General features: G+C 45.1%; 1 protein-coding gene across 11 annotated transcripts in view; it reads left to right on the top strand.

Moving 5' to 3' along the window:
* Positions 1-25124, top strand: part of LOC139537615 (MAP/microtubule affinity-regulating kinase 4-like) — a 75102-nt gene that overhangs the window by 44057 nt on the left and 5921 nt on the right. For 6 of the 11 annotated variants that reach the window (XM_071339137.1, XM_071339136.1, XM_071339143.1 and 3 more), the window contains 3 exons: positions 867-970; positions 15744-16022; positions 16636-16718. In XM_071339137.1, coding sequence (XP_071195238.1) covers positions 867-970; positions 15744-16022; positions 16636-16718 — 466 coding nt within the window. The remainder of the gene's footprint in view (positions 1-866; positions 971-15743; positions 16023-16635; positions 16719-25124) is intronic. The other 5 variants (XM_071339142.1, XM_071339140.1, XM_071339141.1 and 2 more) reach the window with 1 other exon arrangement.

The raw sequence follows: 25124 nt of genomic DNA, 5'->3' as shown, positions 1-25124 counted from the left end.
ACCCTTTTGCAATTATGTTAGCACAGCTGAAAACTGTTGTCCTGATTAAAGAAGCAATAAAACTGGCCTTTAGACTAGTTGAGTAACTGGAGCAACGAAACTAGTATATACTAGCTAGACTAGTATTAGCTGTAGCTGTCTGCAAAAGTGATTTTTTTTCCCTCTGTGTGAGAAAAAAACTGTCAATTTGACCCCGCCCTGGTGCGATGCAATGACATTACTAAACAAGGTAATGAAGGCGTACCTTATGAAATTGCATGGCTAGGTGCCCAATCAGAATGCACTGGATTTTAACTACTATATGTTACATTATTACATCCACCCTCCTCAGATCTTGAGCGCTGACCCGGCATATAGCCTCTGGCAAGCCCGGCAGCGCTACATTGGCAAAACCAACTAATTTGTTATGTTTATGGGGAAAGAAAACTGCAGGGGCACAAATAATTTTTCCGGCTTTGCCACACCGTAGAGCTGGCCCAGGTAGTAGCCTACTCTGCATCGGATGCGCTTAGAAATAATACTGCGGGACTCTGGTTGTTCAAGTTTGTTTATTCGTCATATACACATGATGTACATGGAGTACACAGTGCAATGAAATGCTCTCTTGCAGGTTCACCTCTCAACAGTACAACAACAAAAGAGAAAGTCAATGGGTGAAGAAGGGTAATAAAAATACAAAATATATATAAAATAAAACTCAATAAGATAAAATAGAATAATAATTTTAGCAAGAATGTCCCTGTCCCAGGTTGTAGTCCCCACATGTTTCAAGACAACCACCATCATACTCCTCTTTGGTAGTATGATGTGACAACTGGTATCTATGGTAACGTCTGATATGGTCATTTGCCCTCTTACTTTCCCAGAACAACATCCCGGGAAGTGCCATGACCCGGCGGAACACATACGTCTGCACGGACCGCTCCAGCACCGACAGACACTCCCTGCTGCAGAATGGCAAGGAGAACAGGTGAAGGACATGAAGGGACAAGGGAGGGAGAGCGAGAGAGAGAGAGAGAGAGAGAGAGAGGGAGAGAGAGAGAGAGAGCAATTATGAGTAGGTGTGTCCAAAAAAGTTTGGACACACCTACTCATTCAAATCTAAATAGATTTTAGATTTTAGATTCTTCAAAGTATCCACCGTTTGCTTTGTATTTGTATTTATTATGGATCCCCATTAGCTGGGGTCCTGGGGTCCAGCAAAATTAAGACAGTTTATACAATTTTAAAACATTACAATACATTCACAGATTTCACAACACATTGTGTACCCTCAGGCCCCTACTCCACCACTACCACATATGTACAGTACTAAGTGTGTGTGTGCGTGTGCGCGTGTGCGTGTGCGTGTGCGTGTGCGTGTGTGTGTGTGTGTGTGTATTAGAGGTTGACCGATTATGATTTTTCAACGCCGATACAGATACCGATTATTGGAGGACCAAAATAAGCCGATACCGATGAATCGGACGATTTTTATATATATATTTGTAATAATGACAATTACAACAATACTGAATGAACACTTTTATTTTAACTTTATATAATACATAAATAAAATCAATTTAGTCTCAAATAAATAATGAAACATGTCCAATTTGGTTTAAATAATGCAAAAACACAGTTTTGGAGAAGAAAGTAAAAGTGCAATATGTGCCATGTAAAAAAGCTAACGTTTAAGTTCCTTGCTCAGAACATGAGAACATATGAAAGCTGGTGGTTCCTTTTAACATGAGTCTTCAATATTCCCAGTTAAGTTTTAGGTTGTAGTTATTATAGGACTATTTCTCTCTATACCATTTGTATTTCATATACCTTTGACTATTGGATGTTCTTATAGGCACTATAGTATTGCCAGCCTAATCTTGAGAGTTGATAGGCTTGAAGTCATAAACAGCGCAATGCTTGAAGCACAGCAAAGAGCTGCTGGCAAACGCAGGAAAGTGCTGTTTGAATGAATGCTTACGAGCCTGCTGCTGCCTACCACCACTCAGTCAGACTGCTCTATCAAATATCAAATCATAGACTTAATTATAATATAATAACACACAGAAATACGAGCCTTAGGTCATTAATATGGTCGAATCCGGAAACTATAATTTTGAAATCAAAACGTTTATTCTTTCAGTGAAATACGGACCCGTTCCGTATTTTATCGAACGGGTGGCATCCCTAAGTCTAAATATTGCTGTTACATTGCACAACCTTCAATGGTATGTCATAATTATGTCATATTCTGGCAAATTAATTACGGTCTTTGTTAGTAAGAAATGGTCTTCACACAGTTCGCAACGAGCCAGGGGGCCCAAACTGCTGCATATACCCTGAGTCTGCTTGCACAGAATGCAACAGAAGTGACACAATTTCCCTAGTTAAAATAAATATGTTAGCAGGCAATATTAAGTAATTATGCAGATTAAAAAATATATATATTTGTGTATTGATTTTAAGAAAGGCATTGATGTTTTTAGTTAGGTACACATTGGTGCAACGATAGTGCGTTTTTTCACGAATGCGCTTGTTAAATCATCACCCATTTGGCGAAGTAGGCTATGATTCGATGATAAATTAACATGCACCGCATTGATTATATGCAACGCAGGACAAGCTAGATAAACTAGTAATATCATCAACTATGTGTAGTTAAGTAGTGATTATGTTAAGATTGATTGTTTTTTATAAGATAAGTTTAATACTAGCTAGCAACTTACCTTGGCTCCTTGCTGCACTCGCGTAACAAGTGGTCAGCCTGCCACGCAGTCTCCTCGTGGTGTGCAATGTAATCGGCCATAATCATCATTCCAAAAATGACGAGTACCGATTGTTATGAAAACTTGAAATCGGCCCTAATTAATCGGCCATTAATCGGTCGACCTCTAATGTGTATGCATATGTCTGTGCCAATGTTTGTTGCTTCACAGTCCATGCTGTTCCATAAGGTGTTTTTTAATCTGTTTTTTAAATCTAATTTTACTGCTTGCGTCAGTTACTTGATGTGGAATAGAATTCCATGTTGTCATGGCTCTATGTAGTACTGTCTGCCTCCCATAGTGTGATCTGGACTTGGGGACTGTGAAGAGACCTCTTGTGGACTGTGAAGAGACCTCTTGTGGCATGTCTTGTGGGGTATGCATGGGTGTCTGAGCTGTGTGCCAGTAGTTTAGACAGACAGCTCGGTGCATTCAACCAGGGGCGAAAATCTGATATCAACCTTGGAGGGGACAATTACATTACATTTTCTCAAGAGCAATTCCTGAGGGGGACACCAAAAGTAGTTCTGTAACACATAGCCTACGTTGTAATATGTTAAATGTATATTGAGGAACCATAATTCCTACAACTGAATAATTGATAGGTACAGTAGTTAACTGAAGGGTTTAACCAACTTGTTCAAATGTTTAAATCATTATAATACTACTACTAATAATAGTTATAGCAGTGCTCCTTACCAGTCCAGTATGTATGCAGGTATTCGTACTTACAACTAGCAATATCAAGAAAGGCCAGTAGGTAGCAATGGTACTGTACACTGTATGGGTGTAGTTTTCATAAATACAATGAACATGGTGTGATCTCATCTAAAATTATCTCCATTGAGAACCATCACAAAGTTAGTCTCCGTATTGAATTGACCTTTTAATTTGACTTTTTCTGATACATTTATATAGTCATTAAATGTGCCACTGGCCTGAGTCTACTACAATATCTTTACAAGAACAAAAAGCTTAAAATAAGTACAGTTCTAAAAGCAAAATAACTACTTCAATGAAAAACCCAAATAAATCAAACAAAATATCCTTCAGTCAGTGTCTCAACTCTTCAAACAGCAGCTATGGACAAGTATGTCGCACAAAGTATGCAATTTTAAATAAAATAACATGAAATAAATAATTTGTAAGTGTACTGTCGTGTACTGTCATGTACTAAAAACTACTCTCCTCTAGGCTGCTTAGTACCCGCTCATACTGCCCTAGCACAGCTCTAATAGCAGTATTCCGCACAGTCCACCTTGTTGGACATTGGGGTTTCCGGGTGGGCAGATGTGTTTCTTTGGACGTGGCAATTGATTCAAACATGCTCTTAAACTTTCCTGACTGGTCATAGAGGACACCTAACTGATGGACCCAAGAAAGGGAATCCCGGATCAGTGGGGAGGCTGAGCAGCCAGCCTGTGTAATCAGATTTACACAGTGTGCTCCACAATGGACATAGAGGGCTAATGGCTGCTGCCTTCTCACAATTGCCTGTGCACCTGTGTATTTTCCTGCCATGTTTGAGGCACCATCGTAACTCTGCCCACGTAAGCCAGACATGGGCAAATTGAGCCTCAACAACACTTCAGTTGCCACTTTCGCAATGCCCTCGCCTGTTGTCTCCGACACCCTGTATAGCCCAATAAACTCCTCGTGAGGGACAAGGTCATGGTCAACATAATGCAAAAAGACACTCTCCTGTTCAGCACCAGAGACATCTTGAGTACCATCAACAATTAATGAAAATTGTACAATCGGAAGAGATCTAATCTCAGCTGCAATGCCTCGAATGATTGTATTGGCCATGATGTTCAGAATTTCATTCTGTATTTTGGGGCCTCTTGAAACGTCAACACTCTGTTGGCAAGAGTTTGCAGTTCAAAAATTGTGGGTGTGGCTGATATGGTTTTGTGCCATCACTGAGGTAACTGGACAATGCTGTGCCACTGTCCCCTATACTGGTGCTGCTGGCAACAAGGGTGACACCTGGTCCTGCCGTGGCTGTGACATTGTTCTCTGAAGTCTCTCTCCCTGGCTCTTTCCCTTTCACCACCCTCACTGACTCAGTCTGTCTCCTAGAAAAGAAATAAGGTGTTTGCCGTACTCCTAACTACCGGTACCCAAAACTACACAATTAATCACAACAGCAATACCATTGCCATAAACAAATCTTAGTTTAGTCATCAGTTTAAGTTGAGAGCGGGGGTATCCATGGCATTTTCCAATTATGTCCCTATTTTACAAGTAAAAAAAATTGAGAACCTTTCATAATGTTGCCAAACAAAGACTCAACAAACTTACCTGAGACTCCCTGTCTCTGCCAGTCTGTCCCTGCCTATCTGTACCCAGCTCTGCTGTCTGTGTGCCATCTGTTGCCTGCTCTGCCTAATGACATCATTGTGAAACATTCCATTAGCATTTCACTTCTTTCTTATGAACATTTTATCAACTCGTCTTTGAGATATTAGGCTACTAGAGTTCTTACTTTGCGTTTTGGTGTACTGAAAAATACTCTGATGTCCGTCTTTTTACTTTTTTCTGCCATTTTTCTACCTGGCTGGCTGGCTGGCCGGTCTAGCTGCACACACACACATTTACACAACATATGCTACAACCTTTTCTAATTTTAATATAGTTTGTTTCATATTGGCTGGCTTCCAACAATAGCTGAATTTGTAAAGCTAGCGAGCACCAACTCCGTTTCTGTGGTGTTTGCCATAATCAAAAAAAAAAAAAAAGGTGAAATAAAATAAATGTAAAAAAGTTCACTAGCGACAATTTAGCTTTTGCAACGAGACCATTAAATATATTTAAGACAATGGTATAAGAGAGTGTAGTTCTGTTCAGTTTGGACTTCAGTTTATCGCCAACCTTATCACAGGGACTTTGAAGCACTACAGCTGCATGCAGATCTTGGAATAAACTGACGATAGCAAAGATTCCATCTTTGACGACGCCACATTAATGGAATAGGTACTAGCTAGCTTGCTAGTTAATGTTTGCTTTAGTTTGCGCGCTAGCTCTGCAAATTCAGCTAGTGTGTGAACCCTGCCAACATAAAAATGTAAACATTGCTATGGCGCGATTGACTGGATTAACCTCACGTCAGTTACGTACATGTGCCTTTCAGACAGTAGATACGAACCCTCTATTACCTTGCCAGCTAAAGAACTGGCAGTGGATCAAACCATTGTGAGGCAAAGGGCGGGGTGGTCGCAATCTTTTGAAACTTAAAAAGGCGCTATTAAGTGTCTATAATCAGCACAACTGCTTTCATTGCGTATTATTAATATTATTGAAATTACATAGTTATGTTTACAGTGATAGATTGGGGGGGACAAATCATATTTTTCCCAGGATGGGGGGGTCGTGTCCCCCCCGTCCCCCCTGGGATTTCCGCCTATGCATTCAACATGTCAATACCTCTCATAAATAAAAGAAGTGATGAAGTCACTTTCATCCAGGAGAGATTGACATGCATATTATTAATATTAGCTCTCTGTGTACATCCAAGGGCCAGCTGTGCTGCCCTGTTCTGAGCCAATTGCAATTTTCCTAAGTCCTTTTTTGTGGCACCTGACCACACGACTGAACAGTAGTCAAGGTGCAACAAAACTAGGGCCTGTAGGACCTGCCTTGTTGATAGTGCTGTTAAGAATGTAGAGCATCGCTTTATTATAGACAGACTTCTCCCCATCTTAGCTACAACTGCATCAATATGTTTTGACAATGACAGTTTACAATCTAGTGTTACTCCAAGCAGTTTAGTCATCTCAACTTGCTTAATTTCCACATTATTTATTACAAGATTTAGTTGAGATTTAGGGTTTAGTGAGTGTTTTGTTCCAAATACAATGCTTTTAGTTTTAGAAATATTTATGGCTCACTTATTCCTTGTCACCCACTCTGAAACTAACTGCAGCTCTTTGTTGAGTGTTGCAGTCATTTCAGTCGCTGTAGTAGCTGACATGTATAGTGTTGAGTCATCCGCATACATAGAAACTCTGGCTTTACTCAAAGTCAGTGGCATGTCGTTAGTAAAAATTGAAAAAAGCAAGGGGCCTAAACATCTACCCTGGGGAATTCTTGATTCTAACTGGATTATATTTGATATGCTTCCATTAAAAAACATCCTCTATGTTCTGTCAGACAAGTAACTCTTTATCCACATTATAGCAGAAGGTGTAAAGCCATAACACATACCTTTTTCCAGCAGCAGACTATGATCAATAATGTCAAAAGCTGCACTAAAGTCTAACAAGACAGCCGACATAATCATTGTATCATCAATTTCTGTCAGTCAATCATCAGTCATTTGTGTAAGTGCTGTGCTTGTTGAATGTCCTTCCCTATAAGCATGCTGAAATTCTGTTGTCAATTTATTTACTTTAAAATAGCATTGTATCTGGTCAAACACTATTTTTTTTCAGACGTTTACTAAGGGTTGGTAACAGGCTGATTGGTCGGCTGTTTGAGCCAGTAAAGGGGGCTTTACTATTCTCGGGTAGCGGAATGACTTTAGCTTCCCTCCAGGCCTGAGGGCACACGCTCTCAAGTAGGTTTAAATTGAAGATGTGGCAAATAGGAGTGGCAATATCGTCTGCTATTATCCTCAGTAATTTTCCATCTAGATTGTCAGACCCTGGTGGCTTGTCATTGTTGATAGACAACAATACTTTTTTCACCTCTTCCACACTGACTTTACGAAATTCAAAAGTACAATTCTTGTCTTTCATAATTTGGTCCGATATACTTGGATGTGTAGTGTCAGCATTTGTTTCTGGCATGTCATCCCTAAGTTTGCTTATCTTGCCAATGAAAAAGTCATTAAAGTAGTTTGCAATATCAGTGGGCTTTGTGATGAATGAGCCATCTGATTCAATAAATTAAGAAGCCGAGTTGGCTTTTTTCCCCAAATTGAATGTAATGTGCCCCAAAGCTTTTTACTATCATTCTTTATATAATTTATCTTTGTTTCATAGTGTAGTTTATTTTTATTTAGTTTAGTCACATGATTTCTTAATTTGCAGTACGTTTGCCAATCAGTTGGGCTGCCAGACGTAATTGCCATACCTTATGCCTCATCCCTGTCAACCATACAATTTTTCAATTCCTCATCAATTAAGGGGATTTAACAGTTTTTACAGTAATTTTCTTAATGGGTGCGTGCTTATTAGTAACTGGAATAAGTAGTTTAATAAATGCGTCAAGTGCAGCGTCTGGTTGCTCCTCATTACACACCACACACCAGCAAATATTCTTTACATCATCAACATATGAATCACTACAAAACTTCTTGTAAACTTAACAAAAAAGAAAAGAAAATGACCCACGGGCTTAGTAAATATTGCAAAAGAAAATCAATGATTTTTACTTAAAGTAATAGGTTTCTGGTTTTACTTACATTTTTGAATATAGAACTTAATGTGTTGAAAAAGACTGACATTTGCAAATACAAATCCAAGGTAATATGCTGCTAAATTTGAACGAATATTTCTCGAATATTTCTAAGTAGCAATCAACAACTTAAAAATATGATATTCAAATTATCATTATTATGTAGGACTGACATGCTAGATCTCGTGCCGAACGTCAATTGTTCTTCGTCTTGATCTTTCTCCTCTGGAATGACCATGCGGCAGGTAAGGACCAAATTATAACTTTACTGTACACATATTTTCGACATTTCGTTGAAAATTTGTAAAACGTTAAATAATATTATTCAAATACGAAAAATCTTTAGCTAGCTATATTTCCAGAGTACGTTATATAAACTCAGCAAAAAAAGAAACGTCCCCTCACTGTCAACTGCGTTTATTTTCAGCAAACTTAACATGTGTAAATATTTTGTATTAACAAATAACAAGTTTCAACAACTGAGACATAAACTGAACAAGTTCCACAGACATGTGACTAATAGAAATGGAATAATGTGTCCCTGAACAAAGGGGGGGGGGGTCAAAATCAAAAGTAACAGTCAGTATCTGGTGTGGCCACCAGCTGCATTAAGTACTGCAGTGCATCTCCTCCTCATGGACTGCACCAGATTTGCCAGTTCTTGCTGTGAGATGTTACCCCACTCTTCCACCAAGGCACCTGCAAGTTTCCAGACATTTCTGGAGGGAATGGCCCTAGCCCTCACCCTCCGATCCAACAGGTCCCAGACGTGCTCAATGTGATTGAGATCCGGGCTCTTCACTGGCAATGGCAGAACACTGACATCCCTGTCTTGCAGGAAATCACGCACAGAACGAGCAGTATGGCTAGTGGCATTGTCATGCTGGAGGGTCATGTCAGGATGAGCCTGCAGGAAGGGTACCACATGAGGGAGGAGGATGTCTTCCCTGTAAAGCACAGCGTTGAGATTGCCTGCAATGACAACAAGCTCAGTCCGATGATGCTGTGACACACCGCCCCAGACCATGACGGACCCTCCACCTCCAAATCGATCCCGCTCCAGAGTACAGGCCTCGGTGTAACGCTCATTCCTTCGACGATAAACGCAAATCCGACCATCACCCCTGGTGAGACAAAACCACGACTCATCAGTGAAGAGCACTTTTTGCCAGTCTTGTCTGGTCCAGCGACAGTGAGTTTGTGCCCATAGACGACGTTGTTGCCGGTGATGTCTGGTGAGGACCTGCCACACAACAGGCCTAAAAGCCCTCAGTCCAGCCTCTCTCAGCCTATTGCGGACAGTCTGGGCACTGATGGAGGGATTGTGCGTTCCTAGTGTAACTCGGGCAGTTGTTGTTGCCATCCTGTACCTGTCCCGCAGATGTGATGTTCGGATGTACTGATCCTCGCAGGTGTTGTTACACGTGGTCTGCCACTGTGAGGACGTTCAGCTGTCCGTCCTGTCTCCCTGTAGTGCTGTCTTAGGCGTCTCACAGTACGGACATTGCAATTTATTGTCCTGGAAACATCTGCAATCCTCATGCCTCATTGCAGCATGCCTAAGGCACGTTCACGCAGATGAGCAGGGTCCCTGGGCATCTTTCTTTTGGTGTTTTTCAGAGTCTGTAGAAAGGCCTCTTTAGTGTCCTAAGACCTTAATTGCCTACCGTCTGTAAGCTGTTAGCATCTTAACGACCGTTCCACCGGTGCATGTTCATTAATTGTTTATGGTTCATTGAACAAGCATGGGAAACCCTTTACAATGAAGATCTGTGACGTTATTTGTATTTTTTTGAATTATCTTTGAAAGACAGGGTCCTGAAAAAAGGATGTTTCTTTTTTTGCTGAGTTTATGACCTCTTATACACTATATTAGGCCCAGCCTTTGGAACTTTGATTTTCCTAGATATGGCTATTATGTTGTGATCACTACATCTTTGTCACGTTCGTTATAGCGATGAGACCAAAGCGCAGCGTGACTTGAATGCATCTTCTTTTAATAAAGAAAGAACACGGAATGAACTATACAAAAACAACAAAATGAACGTGAAGCTATATAATCATAGTGCTGACACAAGCAACTAAACATAGACATAGATATTCACCCACAAAATACTCAAGGAATATGGCTGCCTAAATATGTTTCCCAATCAGAGACAACGATAAACAGCTGCCTCTAATTGAGAACCAATCTAGGCAACCATAGACATACAAAACCCCTAGACTGGTAACAACCCCATAAACCAAAATAATAAAGAAAACAAAGAATACTAAGGATACTACTGGAGCTCTGGTGCGCAGCCTTGGCACCACTCCCCCAGGCTGGATGACTACTCTAGCCCGGACCCTCCAGAGTGCAGGCACAGGTTGAACCGGGCTGTGGGTGAGCACTGAAGATCTGGAGCATACTACGCGCACCTCTCCCTTAGGCTCAATTCCCACATTCGCCCGGCACGAGCGGAGCGCAGGCATAGGACGCACTGCACCCTCCCAGCCCCCCGGAGATACAGCACGCAGCCCGGTTCAACCCACCCACAGCCCGGTTCAACCTGTGCCTGCACTCTGGAGGGTCCGGGCTAGAGTAGTCATCCAGCCTGGGGGAGTGGTGCCAAGGCTGCGCACCAGAGCTCCAGTGCTCCCCCACAGCCCGGTCCTTACAGTGCCTCCTCCAAGCACCAGGCCTTCTGTAGGTCTCCCCAGCCTGGTGGGTCCTGTGGCAGCCCCACGCACCAGGCTGTCTCTCCGTCTCCTCCCCACAGTCTGGGAGCTCCGAGGATCTGAACCCGAGGTAGAAGTCACCGGAGAGGGAGACAGAGCCGAGAACGAAGATGCAGGTACCTCCGGATCCGATCTTGATTGGGAAGCCACCACGAACGAAGACGCGGGACCTCTGGATCCAAGACGGCAAAGCTGTTTCTGGTCTGTGTCAGTTCCGGGCTCAACATCTCCATGAAGACCCCCGTTGCCACTTCCACGGCGAGTGACGTACCTCCATGGCTGGTTGCTTGGGTCGAGATCAGCTCTGTTCTCCAGGGAAGTGGGAGACCCTTTCGGGGTAGGAACCCTGCCTAGCACCGGCCAGTCGGCTGTGGAGAGCCGACACGGCGGTTCAACTTCCACCAGTCCAGAGCGGCATCCGGCTACTGGGGTGGAAGAAAAAGAAATAGTAGGTGGGCATGGGTTCCCCAGTAGCTTATGTAGGTTTTCTTCTTGCTTGCTAAGAGTAGCTACTTCGCTCCTGTAGTCCTCCGCCTAGCAAGCAGTTGCTACATTGAAGTCAACGTGGTCCACATTGTCCCGGAACAAAGCAAAGTAAACTCAGCTCCTGCAATGTTGGACACGTTCAATAGCGGCCTCCATTTGAGACCGCCGAGCCAGCTAGGCTAGCTGGGCTTTCGCGTCTCTCCCCCTATACGGAATCTGGCAGGATCCCGGGACAGATAGCAGCGCTGACAGCAATTTAGCCCAACAGAGCCGCAGGATTAAAAATAAAATAAAAGTATATTAAAACACTGTCAGCTTTTAAATTGAGGTCTTTAGTTCAGGTTTCAGTTTCGGAGTACGACAGCGTTCAACAACAACAAACGTGCTTTGATGACAGCTTTGCACACATTTTCTCTACCAGGTTCACCTAGAATGCTTTTCCAACAGTTTTGAATGAGTTTCCACATATGCTGAGCACTTGTTGGCTGCTTTTCCTTCACTCTGCTGTCCAACTCATTCCAAACAATCTCAATTTGGTTGAGGTCGGGTGATTGTGGAGGCCAGGTCATCTGGTGCAGCACTCCATCACTCTCCTTGGTCAAATAGCCCTTACACAGCCTGGAGGTGTGTTGGGTGATTGTCCTGTTTGGTATTTGGTATTTTAATAGGATCCCCATTAGCTGTTGCAAAAGCAGCAGCTTCTCTTCTTGGGGTCCACACAAAACATGAAACATAATACAGAATTACATAATACAGAACATCAATAGACAAGAACAGCTCAAAGACAGAACTACATAGATTTTTTTTAAAGGCACACGTAGCCTTCATATCAATGCATACACACAAACTATCTAGGTCAATTAGGGGAGAGGCGTTGCGCCGCGAGGTGTTGCTTTATCTGTTTTTTGAAACCAGGTTTGCTGTTTATTTGAGCAATATGAAATGGAAGGAAGTTCCATGCAATTAGGGCTCTATATAATACTTTCTTGAATTTGTTCTGGATTTGGGGACTGTGAAAAGAACCCTGGTGGCATGTCTGGTGGGATAAGTGTGAGTGTCAGAGCTGTGTGTATGCTGACTATGCAAACAATTTGGGATTTTCAACACATTCATGTTTCTTATAAAAAGAAGTGATGCAGTTAGTCTCTCCTCAACTCTTAGCCAAGAGAGACTGGCATGCATCGTATTTATATCAGCCCTCTGATTACAATTATATCAGCCCTCTTTATTACGGACAGACCCCTCCCCATCTTTACAACCATTGAATCTATATGTTTTGACCATGACAGTTTACAATCTAAAGTAACTGCAAGTAATTTAGTCTCCTCAACGTGTTCAACAGCCACACCATTCATTACCAGATTCAGCTAAGGTCTAGAACTTAAGGAATGATTTGTACCAAAAACAAATGATAGTCCCACTAAGCACAAACCATATGGGAATGCTGTGGTAGCCATGCTGGTTAAGTGTACCTTGAATTCTAAATAAATCACAGACAGTGTCACCAGCAAAGCACCCCCACACCATCACACCACCTCCTCCATGCTTCACGGTGGGAACTACACATGCGGCGATCATCTGGTCACCTACTCTGCGTCTCATAAAGACAAAGCAGTTGGATCCAAAAATCTCAGTTTTGGACTAATCAGACCAAAGGACATATTTCCACCGGTCAAATGTCCATTGCTCGTGTTTCTTGGCCCAAGCAAGTCTCTTCTTCTTGTTTGTGTCCTTTAGTAGTGTTTTCTTTGCAGCAAATCGACCATGAAGGCCTGATTCACGCAGTCTCTTCTGAACAGTTGATGTTGAGATGTGTCTGTTACTTGAACTCTGTGAAGCTTTTATTTGGGCTGCAATTTCTGAGGCTGGTAACTCTAATGAACTTATCGTCTGCAGCAGATGTAAATCTGGGTCTTTCTTTCCTGTGGCGGTTGTCATAAGAGACAGTTTCATCATAATGCTTGATGGTTTTTACGACTGCATTTGAAGTAACTTTCAAAGTTCTTGAAATTTTCCTCATTGACTGACCTTCATGTCTTAAAGTAAGGATGGACTGTCGTTTCTCTTTGCTTATTTTAGCTGTTCTTGCCAAAATATGGACTTGGTCTTTTACCAAATAGGGCTATCTTCTGTATACCACCCCTACCTTGTCACAACACAACTGATTGGCTCAAACGCATTAAGAAGAAAATACATTTCAAAATGTACTTTTAACAAGGCACACCTGTTAATTGCAATGCTTTCCAAGTGACTACCTCATGAAGCTGATTGAGAGAATGCCAAGAGTCTGCAAAGCTGTCAAGGCTTTTGAAGAATCTCAAAATTAAAATATATTTGTTTAACACTTTTTTTGTTACTACATGATTCCATATGTGTTATTTCATAGTTTAGATGTCTTCACTATTATTCTACAATGTAGAAAATAGTAAAAATAAAGAAAGACCCTTGAATGAGTAAGTGTGTCCAAACTTTTGACTCGTACCGTAAATTGTATGTTATAGAAGTGTCCAGACAACTTCTTTGTGATTTCACTTGTTTTTTTAGACATTTTCCCCAAACAGCAAATCACTTCCTCATCCTAGTGTGTGGGCACTTCCTCATTCTCATTGTGTAGTATGGGGGCTCCGAAAAAACATGAACAAAGGCTCCAAAAACATCCAATACTTATTTTTAGAAACTGCTAAGCTCTCAGAATAGTGAAGCAGGTATTTTTTGTTGTACACATGAAATTGTGTAATTCTTAATTTTATCCGCAACATTATATTCCATTTTGAATATTCCATATTCCACTCGAGCGAAACCTTTACATCCATTCTACAGGTAACTGCTAAAATAAAGGAAGCACTTGAGTAAATGTGGTATACAATTGTAACGCTCTGGGTGTCGGAGGGTGTGAAGTCAGGCGCAGGAACAACAGAGAGTTCAATATAGTACTTTTAATGCACACACGGTAAACAACGTCCCCACGAAAACACTGGGTGTACAAACAAATGCCCCATACACGGGGGACAAAAAACCAGTCCAAATACACTCTACGAACGAAATAAACAATACGTTCGTCTACTCCCGATACCAAGGTACAACTGATCAATCCCGCACAAAGAAACGTACGGGCTGGCTGACTAATAAAGCCCAACTAATTATAATCACCTCAACACAGGTGTAACAAATAAACACATAAGGAGGGGGAGGAAAAAGAGTCAGTGGCAGCTAGTAGGCCGGCGACGACGACCGCCGAGCGCCACCCGAACGGGAAGAGGAGTCACCTTCGGTCGGAGTCGTGACAACAATGTCGTCACAAATGTGGGACCAGCGCCGTTGTAACTACCAGCGCTGTTGCTAACTAGCATAGCTGGTACCATTTGTTTCAAATAGTAATGGGATATTAGAATCGGGTTGTCTTAACCTTTGTCTTCTTCAACCTCCCTTCCATACAGGAAATTCCAGACACTTGTAGAGTCTATGCCAAGGCACATTATTAAGACACTTTATGTTGGTGTTTCCTTTATTTTGGAGTTTACCTGTAGCAGCGGGCTACATGGAGAATAGAACAGCTGGATAGCGGAAATGGCTTGAGTCGCACAAAAGGGAATCTAATGTTGCGGATAAGTTCGAAATGACACAATTGTATGTGTACAACATCTAAAGAACTGCATTACTATACTGAGAGCTTTGCTGTATCTAAAAATAAGTATTTGGGTGTTTTTGGATCCTTTGTTCATGTTTTTTAAGGGCCCCCATACTACACAAGGAGAATGACGTGTCCACTAGGCACACACTGGTTAAATTTCAATGAAGTTATGTTGAACCAACATAGAATAGAGGTTGAGTCTACATCTGTGCCCAGTGGGGGATTTTCTGTTTGGGGTAAGTTTCTCAAAAACAAGTGAAATCACAGAATAGGTGTCTGGACCCATCTATAACATTCCATTTACATAAAATAAATTATATTTGATTGTTAAAAACAAAACTTCTCCTTTAACCAACTCATACGAAAGACACACATACATACAGGCTTTTGGAGAGGTGCGGGGGGCTGCCAGACTGAGCGCCCGGGGAGCTGTTGTTGTGGGGGGTTGAGTGCCTTGCTGAAGGGGACAACGGCAGGCAATGGCATCTAGGATTTGATACCAGCAACTCTCCGGTTGGTTGCCAGATCACTTCCCATTTCCTGCCAGGTCACTTCCGACAGACTTTTTTGAACTGGGATTTGAACCGGGATTTGAACTGGCAACCCTCTGGCTGCTGGATCACCTCTCTAACTGCTAGGCTACCTGGTGCCCCGTTTCTAGTGTTGTTTTTTGTCAACCATGTTATTGTGAAGCCGAAAACAAGCTTCCACTTAGTGTGGACAGTAACATTTGTCTAATTCTAATTGTCTCTCTGCTCCAGCTCCCTGTCCCACCGCCTGCCCCCCACATCCCCCTCCACCCTGAGCATCTCTGGGGCCGGGGCCTCCTCCTCATCTAGCGAGCGCTGCCGTCTGACACGGGGCTCCACCATTCGAAGCACCTTCCACGGGGGCCAGCTGAGAGACCGGGGCCCGCCCGTCTACTCGGCCCCGCCTACCTCCCCCACTCTGTCCCACCATGATGCAAGTCCCCTGCCGCACGCCCGCAGCCGTGCCACCTCCAACCTCTTCACCAAGCTCACCTCCAAACTCACACGCAGGTAAGCGGTCACCTCCTTAACGGTCACCTCCATAACAGTCCACTCCATATCACTTGCCTCCAAATGCAGGGGACAATCACCTTAGTGAATTGTAGTAGTCACCTCCGTAACACCTGCCTCCATACTCACGCGCAGGTAATCGTTCACCTCCGCAACACTCACCTCAGTAACGTTTGCCTCCAAATGCAGGAGACAATCACCTTAGTGAATAGTAGTAGTCACCTCCGTAACACCTGCCTCCAAACTCACAAGCAGGTAGTCGTGGACCAGGGTCGTGTTTAGAAGGGGAAACGGGGGAGGTAGGCACACTAACTGAATTTGTTCAAGAAGATCACTGTTGATAATTTTCTGTTACACAAAGTTACAGACCACTGCCCCGGGCCCTGACATTGGAAACGGAGCTTACCCAGCTCTCCCTGGAATCAGCTATAATATACAGTATAATCACATATATGTAATGTAATGAAACATATGCTTCCTCCATGCCAATCAGCTACAGCTGCGCTGTTATCCACCATTCCTTTGGCCATGATTCAATTATATTCTCTTTCTCCCCTTCCTCTCCCATTTATTTTTCTATCTCTCTCTTTTGCTCTTCCTCTCCTTACATCAGGGTCAATCTAGAACCCTCTAAGCGCCAGGGCTCAAACAAATCAGTCTCGGGTTGTACCCTTCCCCAGGGATCAAAAACAGTTAGTAAGTTCCCATGTCTCTGGCTTCTCTCTGTCGGCCTGCCTGCCTGCCTGCCTGCCTGCCTGCCTGCCTGCCTGCCTGCCTGCCTGCCTGCCTGCCTTCTGGACATACTAACACTGTGTGTGTTTGTGTGTGTGTGTGTGTGTGTGTGTGTGTGTGTGTGTGTGTGTGTGTGTGTGTGTGTGTGTGTGTGTGTGTGTGTGTGTGTGTGTGTGTGTGTGTGTGTGTGTGTGTGTGTGTGTGTGTGTGTGTGTGTGTGTGTGTGTGTGACTGCGTTCCTGTTTACTTACAGTACCAGTCAAAAGTTTGGACACACCTACTCAAAACTATGAAATAACACATAATGAATCATGTTGTAACCAAAAAAGTGTTAAACAAATCAAAATATATGTTAGATTCCTCAAAGTAGCCACCCTTTGCCTTGATGACAGCTTTGCACACTCTTGGCATTCTGTCAACCAGGTTCATGAGGAATGCTTTTCCAACAGTCTTGAAGGAGTTCCCACATATGCTGAGCACTTGTTGGCTGCTTTTCCTTCAATCTGCGGTCGAACTCATCCCAAACCATCTCAATTGGGTTGAGGTCGGGTGATTGTGTAGGCCAGGTCATCTGATGCAGCTCTCCATCCCTCTGCTTCTTGGTCAAATATCCCTTACACAGCCTGAAGGTGTGTTGGGTCATTGTCCTGTTGAAAAACAAATGATAATCTCAGTAAGTGCAAACCAGATGGGATGGTGTATCGCTGTAGAATGCTGTGGTACCCATGCTGGTTCAGTGTGCCTTGAATTCTAAATAAATCACAGACAGTGTTACCAGCAAAGCTCCCCCACACCATCACACCTCCTCCTCAATGCTTCACAGTGGGAACCACACATAGGGAGATATTCCGTTCACCGACTCTGCGTCTCACAAAGACATGGTGGTTGGAACCAAAAATCAGACCAAAGGACAGATTTCCACCGGTGTAATGTCCATTGCTCGTGTTTCTTGGCCAAAGCAAGTCTCTTCTTCTTATGGTGTCCTTTAGTAATAGTTTCTTTGCAGCAATTCGACCATGATGGCCTGATTCACACAGTCTCCTCTGAACAGTTGATGTTGAGATGTGTCTGTTATTTGAACTCTGTGAAGCATTCATTTGGGCTGCAATCTGAGGTGCAGTTAACTCTAATGAACTTATCCTCTGCAGCAGAGGTAACTCTGGGTCATCCTTTCCTGTGGCGATCCTCATGAGAGCCAGTTTCATCATAGCGCTTGATGGTTTTTGCGACTGCACTTGAAGAAACTTTCAAAGTTTTTGAAATTTTCCGAATTGGCTGTAATGATGGACTGTCGTTTGTCTTTGTTTATTTGAGCTGTTCTTGCCATAATATGGACTTGGTCTTTTACCAAATAGGGCTATCTTCTGTATACCATCCCTACCTTGTCACAACACCCCTACCTATACCACCCCTACCTTGTTAACTTTTAACAAGGCATACCTGTTAATTGAAATGTATTCCAGGTGACTACCTCATGAAGCTGGTTGAGAGAATGCCAAGAGTGTGCAAAGCTGTCATCAGGCAAAGCGTAGCTACTTTGAAGAATCTCAAACATAAAATATATTTTGATTTGGTTAAGACTTTTTTGGTTACTACATTAATCCATTTGTGTTATTTCATAGTTTTGATGTCAGACAGGCCTACAGACAGCCTGTCTGTATACCTGTCTGTATGCCTGTCTGTCTGTATACCTGTCTGTATGCCTGTCGGTATCCCTGTCTGTATGTCCGTCTGTCTGTATGCCTTACCTGTCTGTCTGCATGTCTGTCTGTAGGCCTGTCTGTAGGCATGTCTGTAGGCCTGTCTGTAGGCCTGTCTGTATGCCTGTCGGTATGCCTGTCTGTATGCCTGTCTCGCTGTACGCCTTACCTGTCTGTATGCCTGTCTGTCTTACCTGTCTGTATGTCTGTCTACCTTACCTGTCTATCTGTAGGCCTGTATGTCTGTCTCTGTCTGTCTGTATGCATGCCTGTTTGTCTGTCTATCTGTAGGCCTGTATGTCTGTCTCTGTCTGTCTGTATGCATGCCTGTTTGTCTGTCTATCTGTAGGCCTGTATGTCTGTCTCTGTCTGTCTGTATGCATGCCTGTTTGTCTGTCTATCTGTAGGCCTGTATGTCTGTCTCTGTCTGTCTGTATGCATGCCTGTTTGTCTGTCTATCTGTATGACTGTGTGTCTGTCTCTGTCTGTCTGTATGCATGCCTGTTTGTCTGTCTATCTGTATGACTGTGTGTCTGTCTCTGTCTGTCTGTATGCATGCCTGTTTGTCTGTCTCTGTCTGTCTGTATGCACGCCTGTTTGTCTGTCTATCTGTATGACTGTGTGTCTGTCTCTGTGTGTCTGTATGCATGCCTGTTTGTCTGTCTATCTGTAGGCCTGTGTGTCTGTCTCTGTGTGTCTGTATGCATGCCTGTTTGTCTGTCTATCTGTAGGCCTGTGTGTCTGTCTCTGTGTGTCTGTATGCATGCCTGTTTGTCTGTCTATCTGTAGGCCTGTGTGTCTGTCTCTGTGTGTCTGTATGCATGCCTGTTTGTCTGTCTATCTGTAGGCCTGTATGTCTGTCTCTGTCTGTCTGTATGCATGCCTGTTTGTCTGTCTATCTGTATGACTGTGTGTCTGTCTCTGTCTGTCTGTATGCATGCCTGTTTGTCTGTCTATCTGTAGGCCTGTTTGTCTGTCTCTGTGTGTCTGTATGCATGCCTGTTTGTCTGTCTATCTGTATGACTGTGTGTCTGTCTCTGTGTGTCTGTATGCATGCCTGTTTGTCTGTCTATCTGTATGCCTGTATGTCTGTCTCTGTCTGTCTGTATGCATGCCTGTATGTCTGTCTATCTGTAGGCCTGTGTGTCTGTCTCTGTCTGTCTGTATGCATGCCTGTATGTCTGTCTATCTGTAGGCCTGTGTGTCTGTCTATCTGTAGGCCTGTATGTCTACCTACTTGTCTTTATTCCATAGCTCTCTCACACTACTTTTTGGTTCATTCCTTTGGCATGCCTGGGATACATAACACTGTCATAACAATGACTTAACATGACACAAACAATGAATTAGCTATGGCAGTTTTGCTAGACAATTGGCTGATAAACAGTAAACATGGTCTTAGTTGTCATAAACTGACACCTATGATATGTTATGAAAGTGTTATTTATCCTTTTATTATACGTAAGGGCTTGCGTTAAAATAATGATTTGTTCCAGGGGCACCATCCTAGTGCATAAGGTCTTCCTGTGACTCCATCTACCTTGTTTTATTTTGAATGACAGTTGATTCCTGGACATGCGGACTGTCTTTGTTGTGTGGTGGAATTGATAGTGACGTACAGTTGGTGTCACAGAATGCACCAACATTTACACTGCTGTGGATTCTCCCACCGCACCCTAAAAGACGTGGAGTACAATCATATCAGTACAGATTCACTGTTCCCACTGAACAAACACAATATGAGAAGCATGGGGTTGTTTTTTTATATTTTATATTGATACAGCCTTATTAGTTGACTCTGTTGTGCGAGTCAGGGCCTCTGATACGGGGTAATATTGCAGTAATATCACTCCATACTCTGACCCGTATTCATGGGTTGCACTTACGTCACCCAGTCGTGTCACGCCATCTGAACGGAGGCTCTGTCACAATTCGTGTGTATAGGTGGCAGGGAAGTCAGGCGCAGGAGAATTAAACTTGGTAAAATTGAGTAATTTAATAAAACAAAACATAACTCCAAAACCATAAATACAACAAATTGGGTAGGAGAACCCGTCGCGCACCAAATACAAACAACATGACACTGAACATAAAACAATCTCTGACAAAGACATGATGGGAAACAGAGGGTTAAATACACAACAGGTAATTAATGGGATTGAAACCAGGTGTGTAGGAAGACGAGACAAAACCAATGGAAAATGAAAAATGGATCAATGATGGCTAGAAGACCGGTGACGTCGACCGCCGAACACCACCCGAACAAGGAGAGGCATCGACTTCGGCAGAAGTCGTGACAGTACCCCCCTCCCTGATGCGCGGCTCCAGCAGCGCATCGACACCGGCCTTGGGGACGACCCGGAGGGCGAGGCGCAGGGCGATCCGGATGGAAACGGTGGAATTCTCGCAGCATGGAAGGATCTAACACGTCCTCCACCGGAACCCAGCTTCTCTCCTCCGGACCGTACCCCTCAGAGTCCACGAGGTACTGAAGGACCCTCGCCCGACGTCTCGAATCCAAAATGGATCGAACGGAGTACGCCGGGACCCCCTCGATGTCCAGAGGGGGCGGAGGAACATCCCGCACTTCAGTCTCCTGGAGCGGGCCAGCCACCACCGGCCTGAGGAGAGACACACGGAACGAGGGGTTAATACGGTAATTAGTGGGTAGCTGTAACCTATAACATACCTCGTTCACTCTCCTCAGGACTTTAAACGGCCCCACAAACCGCAGACCCAGCTTCCGGCAGGGCAGGCGGAGGGGCAGGTTTCGGGTCGAGAGCCAGACCCTGTCCCCTGGTGCGAACACCGGGGCCTCACTGCGGTGACGGTCTGCGCCAACTTTCTGGCGCAGTATGGAGCGCTGGAGGTGAACGTGGGAGGCCTCCCAGGTTTCCTCCGCAGGAGCTTGGGTCTGACTCTGATGCCATGGAGCCAGAACCGGCTGATACCCTAATACACATTGAAAGGGAGAAAGGTTAGTGGAGGAGTGGCGTAGTGAGTTTTGGGCCATCTCTGCCCAGGGCACGAATTTCGCCCACTCCTCCAAAAGGAGTGGTCCTGGCAATAAGACCTCAGAAACCTACCCACATCCTGGTTAACTCTCTCCACCTGCCCATTACTCTCGGGGTGAAAACCTGAGGTAAGACTGACCGAGACCCCCAGACGTTCCATGAACGCCTTCCAGACCCTTGACGTGAACTGGGGACCCCGATCAGACACTATATCCTCAGGCAGTGTGTAAACAGAGCCTCCGCAGTTTGTAAGGCCGTAGGGAGACCGTGCAAAGGGAGGAGACGACAGGACTTAGAAAAATGATCCACAACGACCAGGATCGTGGTGTTACCCTGTGAAGGTGGAAGATCAGTTAAGAAATCCACCGACAGGTGTGACCACGGTCGTTGTGGAACGTGAGGGTTGTAACTTACCTCTGGGCAGGTGTCTAGCAGCCTTGCTCTGGGCGCACACTGAGCAGGAGGAAACATAAATCCTCACGCCCTTAGCTAAAGTGGGCCACCAGTACCTCCCATCAAGACAGCGCACCGTCCGACCTATCCCAGGATGACCAGAGGAGGGTGACGTGTGGGCCCAATAGATCAGTCGGTCACGAACAGCAGACGGAACGTACAGATGCCCAGCTGGACACTGAGGGGGAGAGGGCTCTGCACGTGACGCCTGCTCAATGTCCGCGTCCAGCTCCCACACTACCGGCGCCACCAAACAAGAGGCTGGGAGTATGGGAGTGGGATCCATGGACCGCTCCTATGTCTCATACAGCCGGGACAGTGCGTCTGCCTTCACGTTCTGGGAGCCTGGTCTATAAGAGAGGGTAAACACAAAACGGGTGAAAAACATGGCCCACCCTGCCTGACGAGGGTTCAGTCTCCTCGCTTCCCGGATGTACTCCAGATTGCGATGGTCAGTCCAGATGAGAATAGGGTGTTTAGCCCCCTCAAGCCAATGTCTCCATGTCTTCAAAGCCTTGACGACAGCCAACAGCTCCCGGTCCCCCACATCATAGTTTTGCTCCGCCGTGCTGAGCTTCTTCGAAAAGAAAGCACAGGGGCGGAGCTTCAGTGGCGTACCCGAGAGCTGAGAGAGCACTGCTCCTATCCCAGCTTCGGATGCGTCCACCTCCACTATGAACGGCAAAGAGGGATGAGCCAACACAGGAACCGAGGTAAACAGAGCCTTCAGGTGCCTAAAAGCCCTGTTCGCCTCAGCTGACCACTGCAAGCGCACCGGGCCACCCTTTAGCAGTGAGGTAATGGGAGCAGCAACCTGACCAAAACCCCGGATAAATCTCCGGTAGTAGTTGGCAAACCCTAAGAATCGCTGCACCTCCTTTACCGTGGTGGGAGTCGGCCAATTATGCACGACTGCAATGCGATCACTCTCCATCTCCACCCCTGACGTGGAAATCCGATGCCCTAGGAAGGAGACGGACTGTTGGAAGAACAAGCATTTCTCAGCCTTGACGTACAGGTCATGTTCCAACAGGCGACCAAGCACTTTGCGCACCAGGGACACATGCTCGGCGCGTGTAGCGGAGTATATCAGAATGTTGTCGATATACACCACTACACCCTGCCCGTGCAGGTCTCTGAAAATCTCGTCCACAAATGATTGGAAAACTGATGGAGCATTCATCAACCCATACGGCATGACTAGGTACTCATAATGCCCTGAGGTGGTACTAAATGCCGTCTTCCACTCGTCTCCCTTCTTAATACGCACCAGATTGTACACACTCCTGAGATCCAGTTTAGTGAAGAAGCACGTCCCGTGCATTGACTCAATCGCCGTAGCGATAAGAGGTAGCGGGTAACTATACCTCACTGTGATTTTATTGAGACCTCGATAATCAATGCACGGGCGTAAACCTCCATCCTTCTTCTTCACAAAAAAGAAACTCGAGGAGACGGGTGAAATGGAGGGCTGAATGTACCCCTGACGCAGGGATTCAGAGACATATGTCTCCATAGCCACCGTCTCCACTTGCGACAGGGGATACACGTGACTCCTGGGAAGTGCAGTGTCTACCAGGAGATCTATCGCACAATCCCCCCGTCGATGATGTGGTAATTGAGTCGCCTTCTTTTTACAGAAGGCGAGAGCCAAATCGGCATATTCTGGGGGAATGCGCACGGTGGAGACCTGGTCTGGACTTTCCACCGTAGTACCACCAACGGAAACCCCTAAACACCTACCTGAACACTCTCCCGTGAGAGCCCTCTGTGGCCACGAAACAGTAGGGTTATGACAAGCTAACCAGGGTAGGCCCAGCACCACGGAAATACGCAGGAGAATCAATAAGAAAAAGACTAATATTTTCCTTGTGACCCCCCTGCGTTACCATACTCAAAGGAGCGGTGGCCTCCCTGATAAATCCTGACCCTAATGGTCGACTATCTAAAGCATGAACGGGGAAAGGCATATTCACAGGAACAATGGGGATCCCTAAACTATGAGCTAATCCTTTGTTAATGAAATTCCTAGCCGCGCCTGAATATGCTAGGAACGCGGGGAAAATTCAGGAAAGGTAACAGAGACAAACATATGTGCAACAGAGGGCTCTGGGTGAGAATGGTGCCTACTCACCTGGGGTGACGCCAGAGTGCCCTGCCTGCCACCTCGATACCCAGAGGAACCCAACCCGGCACCGACCAGCAGTGTGACCTCTGTGGCCACATATGGTGCACGAGCGGGATCCCCCTCTGTTCTCCCTGTGCACCGCACCTCCCAGCTCCGTAGGTATCGGAGAGGGTGTGCGGGAGGATGGAACAACCAAACCCCAATCTGGACGTCCGCGGGTAGCCAGCAGGTTGTCCAGCCGGATGGACAGGTCCACCAGCTGGTCGAAAATGAGGGTGGTGTCTCTGCAAGCCAGCTCCCGACGGACGTCCTCACGTAGACTACAGTAGTAATGGTCGACCAAGGCCCGGTTGCTCCATCCAGCTCCGGCAGCCAGGGTCCTAAACTCCAGTGCAAACACCTGGGCGCTCCTCGTCTCCTGCCTTACATGGTAGAGGCGCTCACCCGCCGCTCTGCCCTCAGGTGGGTGGCGAATACTGTCCGGAAACAGCGGATGAACTCCTCAAAATTGTTCAACGCTGCATCTCCCCCTCCACACACAGCGCTGGCCCACTCCAGGGCTTTCCCGGTGAGGCACGAGACGAGGGTGAAACTCTTCTCACGGTCCGATGGAGCTGGGTGGACCGTGGCCAGGTACAGGCTTAGTTGGAGGAGGAACCCCTGGCAGCCGGCAGCATCTCCGTCGTATCCCCGTGGCATGGATAGCTGGATCCTGCTGGGTTCAGGTGGGACAGGGGAGACCCCGATTGTGCTGGTGGAGGCGCTGGGAAAACTCCCTGTGTCTCCCAGCGGTCCATATTCTGGACAACGCGATCCATGGCAGCGCTCAGTTTGTAAATCATCTCTGTATGTTCCATGACGTGCTCCTCCACCTCCATGGCCGGGGTACCTTCTCCTGCTGACTTCATTGTTGGTCAGAGATTCTGTCACAATTCGTGTGTATAGGTGGCAGGGAAGTCAGGCGCAGGAGAATTAAACTTGGTAAAATTGAGTAATTTATTAAAACAAAACATAACTCCAAAACCATAAATACAAATGAAACAAATTGGGTACAAGGACCCGTCGCGCACCAAAT

This window comes from Salvelinus alpinus, chromosome 13 (genome assembly GCF_045679555.1).
Source record: "Salvelinus alpinus chromosome 13, SLU_Salpinus.1, whole genome shotgun sequence".
Taxonomy (NCBI): Eukaryota; Metazoa; Chordata; class Actinopteri; order Salmoniformes; family Salmonidae; genus Salvelinus; species Salvelinus alpinus.
This window is presented reverse-complemented; position numbering and strand designations above follow the sequence as displayed.